Source organism: Apaloderma vittatum, unplaced genomic scaffold (genome assembly GCF_000703405.1).
Source record: "Apaloderma vittatum isolate BGI_N311 unplaced genomic scaffold, ASM70340v1 scaffold24187, whole genome shotgun sequence".
Taxonomy (NCBI): domain Eukaryota; kingdom Metazoa; phylum Chordata; class Aves; order Trogoniformes; family Trogonidae; genus Apaloderma; species Apaloderma vittatum.
The window spans coordinates 1-9,539 of NW_009727038.1; the positions used below are offsets into that span (position 1 = coordinate 1).

General features: G+C 36.1%; 1 protein-coding gene across 1 annotated transcript; it reads left to right on the plus strand.

Moving 5' to 3' along the window:
* The first annotated feature begins 208 nt into the window (after positions 1–208).
* On the plus strand, positions 209–7,898 carry CENPN (centromere protein N). The gene is made up of 10 exons (XM_009873540.1): positions 209–379; positions 1,812–1,857; positions 2,773–2,829; positions 3,187–3,263; positions 4,817–4,993; positions 5,714–5,815; positions 6,379–6,436; positions 6,832–6,944; positions 7,401–7,524; positions 7,783–7,898. Exons 1-10 carry the CDS (start codon positions 209–211, stop codon positions 7,896–7,898), a joined length of 1,041 nt encoding a protein of 346 aa, XP_009871842.1.
* The last annotated feature ends 1,641 nt before the right edge of the window (positions 7,899–9,539 follow it).

A 9,539-nucleotide genomic window follows, 5' to 3' on the forward strand; every position in this document is an offset into this window, starting at 1 on the left:
ACTTGGGGGAAAGTTGGGGTAGAAAGCGTTTTGATTTGCTGTCCTTGGTGTCTGCCGAAGCGTGTGGTAGTGCTGTGACGAGGACTGATGCCAACGATCTGACAGTCGTGCCTGGGTGCAGTTTTATTCACCTTAGAAACCTCCTGAGCCTGCCAGTGCCTTGGTCCTAACTTGTTTAACGTTTTGGTTTTTTTCAGGTGGCTTCACCATGGATGAAACCGTTGCAGAGTATATCCGAAGAACTATACTGAAAATCCCACGAGATGAAATCAAGACAGTGCTACAGAAATGGCACTTTCTGTCTGAGACACAGCTGGAAACCCTCAATTTCCATCAGATAAAGGAAAATATTTCTCAGGATGTTGTTCAGCTGTGTGAGGTAATCCTTCCCTTTGGGAACTGTCCCTCAGTGACACATACAATGCATATTGAAGCACTGTCAAAAAAAAAAAGAGCGTTCTTATGAAGATATTAATTTTATATGGCCATAGCATTAAGCAGTAGCCTGTACTCTGGAAAATGTGAAGCCGTGCTAGTAATATCATCAGTTTTGTCTGACGAGTAGGAGTGCAGGAGTGGTCTATTCTCCCTCATGGAGAGTCATAGGACGAGGGGAAATGGATTTAAATTTCTCCAGGGGAGGTTCAGGTTAGATATTAGGAAGAATTTCTATACTGAGAGGGTTGTCAGCCACTGGAACAGGCTGCCCCGGAGGTGGTGGAGTCACCATCCCTGGAGGTGTTTAAGAGACGGGAGGATGTTGTGTTGGGGGGAATTGTTTAGTAGGTTCATAGGGCTGGGACAGAGGTTGGACTCAATGATCTTCGAGGTCTCTTCCAGCTGATACAATTTTATGATTGAGCCTTACTGAGTATGGAAGTGCATGTTTTGAGCTCTAAGTTGTACGAGGTAGATAAAAGCTTGGCATGCTAAACCTTTAAAGAAGTGGGTGTATTCCTAAATTGTAAAATAAAGGCGTTCTACTCATTACCTAGTGCAAATTTAAATCTATTTACTATGGACAATATTAGCACTTTTTTATATCTTTTAGACTGTTCTGACTTTTCTGAAAAATTTTCTTGGCCAGAACTACTGTTCTGTGTACTGTGCAAAAAAAACTTTTATCATCTCCTATTTAGGTACTCTGATACTGGTGTAATAGCAATTTTTATATGTTCAGCAAGTCTTGCATATAGTATTGTAAACCAGTTACAGTTATTACTGATATCTCTTAAAATCTGTAGCTTTTTCTATCAATCCCTTTGAATTTCATACTCAAAAAGCAATTACATGAAGTGTATATCAAACTGCAGGCAAGAAACTGTTAAGTTGTTCTTGTAAGATAGCAAATGTCATATTTTTAAACAGCGTTTGTTTCTGAAATGTTCTTCTCTAAGTGTTGTACAATTCTTGAAAATTTTTTCATGCTGTAAAGGTTAAATAAGGCAGAACCAATCATGATAAAATTCCCAATAGTGAAATACTAGTCAGCGTTGCATAATGTCATTAGTGCCTCCATTAATTGTGCTTTATAGTTGCTTGCACATCATGCTGTAAAGACAACGTTGTTCTTGCTGTTTGTGCAGAGGAACACTTAAACCTTGCTGAAAGAGCTTTCATTTTTGATTTCTCAGAACTGTGTTGTGTGTACGTTGGGAGCAGGTACACTGCCTTTGAGGAGAGTGTACATGCTGTGGACCCCGGTGTGGTGTAACTTAAGCTACCAGCACTGCTACTTGTCACTTACTAAACAGTGTGATAGAGCATTCTGGACCTGCAAGTTCACCATGCACTGTTATTTTTCTTTTCAGGAAAACTCTGCAGGCATAAAACAAGCGGCTGCCCTAGACATAATTTGTAAGTTAAAGAATAAAAGTAACTTTTTTTTTTTCCTGGGTAATCTGATAATGCCCTTAATTACACAGCAATTGCCTTAGGTACAGATGCATTTAGTGTAAACAGATTAGATGATGACTCTTACTGGATCTGACTTTTTTTAAAAAAAATGCAAAAGTTCAAAATCAACAAAACCATGTTTGCTTTTACTGAGGTCTAAAGAGATGTAAACTGTGGTAAGCTGCAGCCAGCACACAGTTATAAATGTAGAGAGACATGTTTGTCTCTGAACACTGAACCCTAAAATCAGAATACCATGCTCCAGTAGGGAGTAGCATAGGCAAAATTATCAGCAAACACTCCAGGTGGAATGTTAACTCACAACTTGATTTTTATAATAATTTAAGTCTCAAGTCTCCTGTTAACAGTCTACATTTCTTAGTTTGAGTTTAGACTGAGGTTTGGTAATTTAGGTAAAATCTTTCTTCAAGCATTGAACCTCAGAGATACCTTTTATTGCTTAACCAAATTACAAAAGATCTTCCCATCTCTTTTAACAAAAAAAATATTTTTGCTTTTAGTTTTGCTATGAGTGGTAGTTAAAAAATGCTGAATCAAATATATTGCTTTATCAGAAGTAATATTTTTTTAGTAACCTGGTCATAAAAGTATTGAAAAGTTAATTGTTCCTTTAATTACTGCCTGATAATACACTGTGTTTTTAAACATGGTATGGCAATTAAAATTCCTGTTTTTCTTAGACTGCTATGAGCGGTAGTTTAAAAATGCTGAATCATATTGCTTTATCAGAAGTAATATTTTTTTAGTAACCTGGTCATAAAAGTATTGAAAAGTTAATTGTTCCTTTAATTACTGCCTGATAATACACTGTGTTTTTAAACATGGTATGGCAATTAAAATTCCTGTTTTTCTTAGACAACCACATCTACCCAGACAAAAGAGTGTGGAGCGTTTACCAGATGAACAAAACAGGTAAAATGCCTTTCCTTGTCATCTCAGTTCTCAGCAACTTAGTGCAGTGCTGCTTCATATCACACGTGTTAAATATAAATATGGTCTAGTATGAATTTTTCAACAGAAATATCTTTAATGTTTTAGAATAATTTTTAGTAACTTCTCAAGCAATTTTAAAAATTAGTATCTACTAATTAATTATTAACCTTTTCTCTATGTAACACTAATGAGGCTCAAATTTAGTATACGGTTTTTCATATAAGGTTATGCAACTTCAGCTTTTTCTGCCGAATTTTATTACAGCAAAAACTGAAAACATCCTTGAACTAGTTCTTGTAAACACAGTTTTTATTGCTGCTTTTTCTTGTGTTACAGGAGAAGAAACGGAACTTTTTGATGTAACAGATTTCAAAAAAAAATTTAAAAGACAACTTCGGTCAGCTTTGAAAAATGTAAGACTAAGTCCATTCTAAATTTGTTACAAAGCTCTGATGCCAGTAGATTGTTTTTATGACTTTAGCAAGTTGTGGGTTTGTTTTTTTCTTACAGTTTGCATCAAAAAATAAATTATTCATTTGGGGATGGTAGGAACTGCATGTGAGATAGGAAGAATGTATTGCATGTCTGTTCTAGCAAATTTACTATTATGCTGAAGCGAGATAAAATGTACGTTTGCCTTAAAATGTGACTTGCTTCAGGAAAGGAAGTGTGTTTGTTTTTTATCAAATCTTTGCCCTGTCTGAGTGTACCTGTTGCCTAGGTAGGTTGATACTGCTGTGTCTTGCCCAATAACAATATACAAACAACAAAAATCGTATCAAACGGAGTATAGAGGGAATTTGGAGTAGCCAGTAAGCATGACAAGGAAGTTCAGTTATTGTGACTTAGATTAGTAGCAAAATTGTATCCATTTCCTTTTAAGTCTGGTTTTGAAATGGTGTTTTGTGATGGCTGTGAGAACTTGGCCCTGGTATTTCATTACATTATAATGGCTGAAAGACTACTGTCGATAGCAAGAAGCAGTTTCTAGACTACAGATATTAGCATGGAAAGAAAAAAGTGGGAAGGAAATACTGTCATCTCCCTTTTTTACTAAGCAATTTGCAGAAGCCTTTTCTTGCTTTAGCTCACCACCTTCATTTAAGCAAGGTAATAGAAAATGCCTCTGGTCAGTTGTGTCACTTCTTGACACACAAAACATTCCCACTGCCAACAGTAGAGGGCAACAAATACAAATCAGACTAATATAGTCAGTTCATGTAAGTATTAAGTTTTACAGTATTTTCACTAAAAAAAAAAAGTTATGTTGGTCCAGCAGTTTGAGCAGTTTATGACCTAGTTGGACTAAAAGTGTAACTACGTGTGCCTCAGTAAAAGGGAGGGAGTTTGATTTGGTTGTTTCATTTTTGGATTTTTTTTCCGAAGGAAGTTTTCCCATTTTTAGGTCATTCACATTGAGTTAAGGTAAAAAGAAGTAATTGAGGAACAAATCTCCAAGAACAGGAAAAAGAATGTTCTTCAAACTTCTGATTGTGTTCTCCTGAGAGTGCTAAATACTGTATTCAAGTCTAAAATCACAAGTTGATTAAAAGTTTAGTTTCTCAGAAATTGGGCCTGTTGGAAGCCTTGCCACTAGCCTTCATTGACACCTTTTTGTTGTGTTGTTATTTTCCCAAAAGAGAGAATCAAAGCTTTTTTAATAAGCTATTTTTATTTTCACCCTTCAGAAGAAAATGTACATCCACAAGAAGAAAGGTCATAATAGAGTTTGAAAAGTAATTCCTGTTTGGGGTGGGTTGGTTTTTTTTTTCAGTTTCTGAAGTTATCATTTTTCTGTGGAAAATTCATTTAAATACAATCCTTGCCATGCTAGTAGCATGTGTTTCTTATTCAAGCAGTATTGTCCTAAAATACGTTTGGGCCTTGTGAACACGAGGTTAAGAGGTAACAAAATCTGGAAACCTGAATGTGCTGGTAAATCAAAGTTTCTCTTTTTTTCTCTTAGGTCACCATCAGCTTTAGGGAATATGAAGATAACGCAATCTGGATTAGAATTGCCTGGGGAACACCATATACCAAACCAAACCAGTACAAAACCAGCTATGTTGTGTACCATTCCCAGACACCCTATGTCTTCATTTCTGCCTCGGTGCTCAGGAGCAACTTACCTCTGCTGTGTCAGGTACAAAATAAATCTGTGTAGACCCAACTTCACCACAGCCCTGTAGAGCTATAGCTGCGTTAGCTTTTAAGAGGATGGGTGAAGACGCACCCCTTAACGTTGTTGACTAATTTACACAGTCATTTTTTTTTTCCCCTTAGTTTGTGATAAAAACGGGGCAAAACTCTATCTTTGTGACCTCTAGAGTGGTGCGTGATGAATACATTCGCGTTAATAGGATTCTTGCTGACCTTGAATTGCTCTCATTTCTTAAGCAAGTGTTAGACAGTATTCAGTTAAATTGTCTCATAGAAGTTGAAGAATATTGCATTCACAGAGTCACTTCAAGAATTAAATTAGCTCATCAGGGAATGCTATTAATTAGTTTTTAAAGACATTTTCTGTCGACTTGTGGTGATCAGCATTGATGGTATTTCAATTTTTTTCTCTATTTAGCAGACTAATGTACTAGTAATTTGTTAATCTGTTTATTTCGTTTATTTTTCAGCTGATAAGGCTATAGGTCTTATCTGGTTAATGCTGCGAATGCTTTTAAATATTAGCGTAAGCTTAGTAATGATCTATTCAACGTTTTTTCAGACATGAGAATCCTGCTAGTTAAAGGGCAGTCACCTACCTTGAAACAAAACATTACAATGTCTAGAAATGCTGTCTTTTTTCCATATTATAAGCAGTGATGATTAAGACTGATGTTAAAACAATTTCAATTTTTATTTGAAGGCCCTGGTTGTTGCTTCCAATTACCATGACATCCGTCAAATGGAGCTTCGAAGTCATTCTTTAAACTCCCTTAAAGATATTGTATTTAAGAGATATAGCCAGGTGAGCCGCTTCACAAGTACATCCTAAGATAAGTCTTGCTTTTTGTTTCAGGCCTAGTTCTCACAGCCTAGCAGGGGGGGAAATTCACCTCTTCCAAGAGAGCATCAAGTTAAAATAATATTGAGCTACTGAGGTGGACAGCCTTTCGTTAAGGTAACATTACAGTGGGGTTGTAATTACTTGATATCCCGCCTACTCTTTATTTTTGTTATTCCTCATGGTAAACTCAGTCTAAAAACTGCATGAACAAATTCAGTCCTAGGATTTTTTAGCATTGTTTCGCTAAGCTTCATAGAGCAATGACTTGAAAGCTACTAGAACGGGCACTTACTGTGCCCAGGTAAAGCTTGTAAAACGTTCACAAATAGGGAAACATTCACAAATACCATAAACAGGCGTTCTTTTCTCAAAATAAAGCCACATTTTTTGACTTCAAGTAAATGTCAGTAATTGGAAGAATACTCACTTTCAGAATGAGAAGTAGGAAGAAATCTGGAAAGTTCTTTTCAACTACAGCATCTAAAAGCAGAATTGGACTAAAAGGTGTTTTTTTCTCTGTTTAGAACTTCCAAACTTATCGTCCGAGACAACTACAAGAAAGCAATGTAGCACCTACAAATGGTATGTATATTTTAAACGTGATGGCAGTTTGAATGTCGTTACTGCTGGATTCTGAAGAGAGGTTCATAATGGGAAATGTACACATGTTAACGTTCACGTTATGTTATCCATCCCTGGTGCGATGCCGTAGTACTGGCTGTCATTTGATATGGTTATGAGACCAAAAATACCCAATGCCAAGTATTCTTTCATATTAGCTCTCAGCAAGAACTGAAAATATAAATTATGAAGACAGCTAGCTTATGAAAAAAGGATTGTGATGAATTCTCTAAAATTATTACTTCCAGGTTTTCACTGGAGTAATCATCTGATGAGAAAAACAGTATTGTATCAGCTGACAGAGTTGCCTTTCTGGTTTTTTTTTTGCTTCTCTTCCCTATTCTTTTCTCCTGCAGTAGATATAAGGATAATTCCAGAAAACAGAAATGAGAAAGAAAGAATATGGAGACTGAATCGGGAAGTTTTTGGTGACGGTGCCCAACCAAAACTTGAATTTGCACAATATAAGGTACTAAAAGAAACAAATTTGTTTTGTGGTGGGGTTTTTTATTTTATTTTAACATAGCAGTAGCTATGTTAAATTGTAAATTAAAGAAAAACTAGATTTTTTTTTTATTTTTAAATGTTAGGAGATTTTTAAATAAATTAAAGGTATCTCTAAGAAACAGATTTTAACTGCTTGGATGATGTATGGATTTTATCTGATGAACAGATATATTGGAAATTCTAAAAGACGCATACAATACTACTGAGCAAGCTGCCTCTTAGCAGAAAACTACTCACCACATGGTGGCACCCTCAGATTTTATTAAAATATTCCTCCATCTGGAATCATGTCACCACTATAAATAATAAGTAAGATACAGTCTTATTACATACTAATTTTTTAATGAAACGTAATAATAATAAATAATGTAAAATACAGTCATTGCTTATGCTCCCTGGCTAAATTTTATGTTAACAGCTTGAGACGATGTTTAAAAGTGATCCTAAAATGGATATTTTGAATCAAAAAGAACCATTCCGATGTCTGATTAAGTTTTCCAGTCCACACCTTTTGGAATCGCTGAAATCCTTGGCACCAGCAGGTAAATGTTATATATTTTTGTCATCTTACATTCTCCCTTGTACCTTGTGTAAGGGAGAATCTTCCTAGTTTGTTTAAAAATACATAGCAATTTAGTAGAATAAAAATGTTACCACTATAAAAACTTATGTCTACATAGCAGTTTGTTCTTAGAATTACTGGTTTGTACATAGATACTCAGGCTGTGGTTTTAGTTTTATAACAGCTATGAAGGGTAAATACTGGTTGAGTTAAGCTATAATTATGTCTCTCTCTCCAGGTATGGCTGATGCACCACTTTCACCACTACTTACGTGTATACCACAAAAAGCTAGGAATTATTTTAAAATCCGAGAGAAAAAAGATTTATTTCCAGAAAGCTTTGTAAACCCTTAATCTAAAACTGGTTCACAGAGAAACATAGAACTCATTTATTACTGCTATTAATCTAATTCATCATAGACTTTAAAACAGATTTTTAAAAAAATAACTTATTCTTTGATAATTCCTTAAAGTTTTTTTACAAATTATGGCTTCTTTGAATTATTTTTCCACATTTGTCTTTAACAGAAGAGTTAGACCTTTCCATAAACAATAAACATTAAATTGTGAAGCTTAAACATAAATTGTGGGGGGTTTCTAAATTGAAATGCAATGACTGCTGTTAACTGCATTTTTAATAGTATTTGTGAAGTTAAAGTTAGCTGAAGCTTAACAAAGATACAGTGTGACAGCTGTAGCTGCCATTGCTCTCACTGGCTCAGGTATTCTGTGTGGCCGTCTTATTTCGACTCCAGCAGCGTGACAGGATCCGTGCCCCACTTCGAATGTGTGAATAGTCCCATTCAAGCAAGTGAGACTCCCTGTCTGCAGGTCAGGCGTGTTTTTATCCTAGGTCCTGCAGATGAGAATCAAAGACAGTTACAGGGCACGAGGAAGAAAGGACTCCTGGAATACAGATGTCAATAAGAAGTTTCCATTCAGCTTTAACGGGTATTAATTCAGATGCAGGCTTTTTACTCGCCAATGGCAACAGCCATAAGTAAATACTTAAATGAATAAAAAATTAAAATATTTTGAGATGGATTTGATCTGAAGATTCAGTTATACTGTACAAGTGTTTCTCTTCTAATTTTCTTACCTGGAAACTTTGTGCATATACTTTGTATGTATGGAATTTCTGATTCATCTCAGATGTGAATACTCTATACACTGACCTAACTTCATATTTTGAGATGTTGTATCGGTATGTTTTTGTTTTTCAGACTGTAAATAAATATGTAATTTAAGTCTTCCGCAAGAAGTTTGTTTGCCCTGACTTAAAGACATGACTTAATGCGTACTGACCTCTGGTTGGTTCTGGTTTTCAGCATCTCTGTGTAATTCTTGCATAAAGAGAAGTCAGTTTAGCACTGTCTGCTAGTGATGTAGTTTTAGGATTGCCACCTGTGTGATTTAACTTTTAGTTTGTCAAAATACTTATTAGGATTTTGAAACGGTTCCAAGTTTTGTGTGATGCGCAAAATGTGGGACGGATGTTAGGAGTTGGCTTTTAAGGTCTCACTCGTACCCTCACAGAACCTTCTAGGAGTCAGACCCATTAAGATTCCAGTATGCATTTCACTCTCTGCATCTTTTTCTTCCTAATGCTCTCTCCCAAATAACTTAAATGCCTGGGATGGTAATGATTTACCATAAAGACAAAGTTCCACAATGCGCTAAAACGTTGTGAATGGCTGGCTTGCTGCCTCTTCTGCCTCTTGTTTCTGGGAAAGGCAGCCTCCATCACCTTTTTAACAAACAAAAAGTTGGTCTTGGTGGTTTTCAGGTAATACATTTCATCTCTAACTTCCTGTGACCAAGGCTATTATGGGAACTACGTGGGACTTCCAGGCAGTTGTGAGGAGCTAAACGCAGCTGAAGGAATGCGGGTTGTATGAGGACCACAAGGTCTCAGGATATCCTAGGAGCTACACACATCACCTCCCTTCCCTAGCTGAGGGTGGGCTGGGTATTGCAGTTTTCTCTTTAACTGGC

What these genes read in the sequence shown, in the direction of transcription:
- CENPN (XM_009873540.1), top strand. Translation starts at nt 209, where the DNA reads ATGGATGAAACCGTTGCAGAGTATATCCGAAGAACTATACTGAAAATC. An exon ending in TTGAATTTGCACAATATAAG is followed by an intron (nt 6,945 to 7,400) that starts GTACTAAAAGAA and finishes TTATGTTAACAG; the next exon opens with CTTGAGACGATGTTTAAAAG. An exon ending in GAAATCCTTGGCACCAGCAG is followed by an intron (nt 7,525 to 7,782) that starts GTAAATGTTATA and finishes CTCTCTCTCCAG; the next exon opens with GTATGGCTGATGCACCACTT.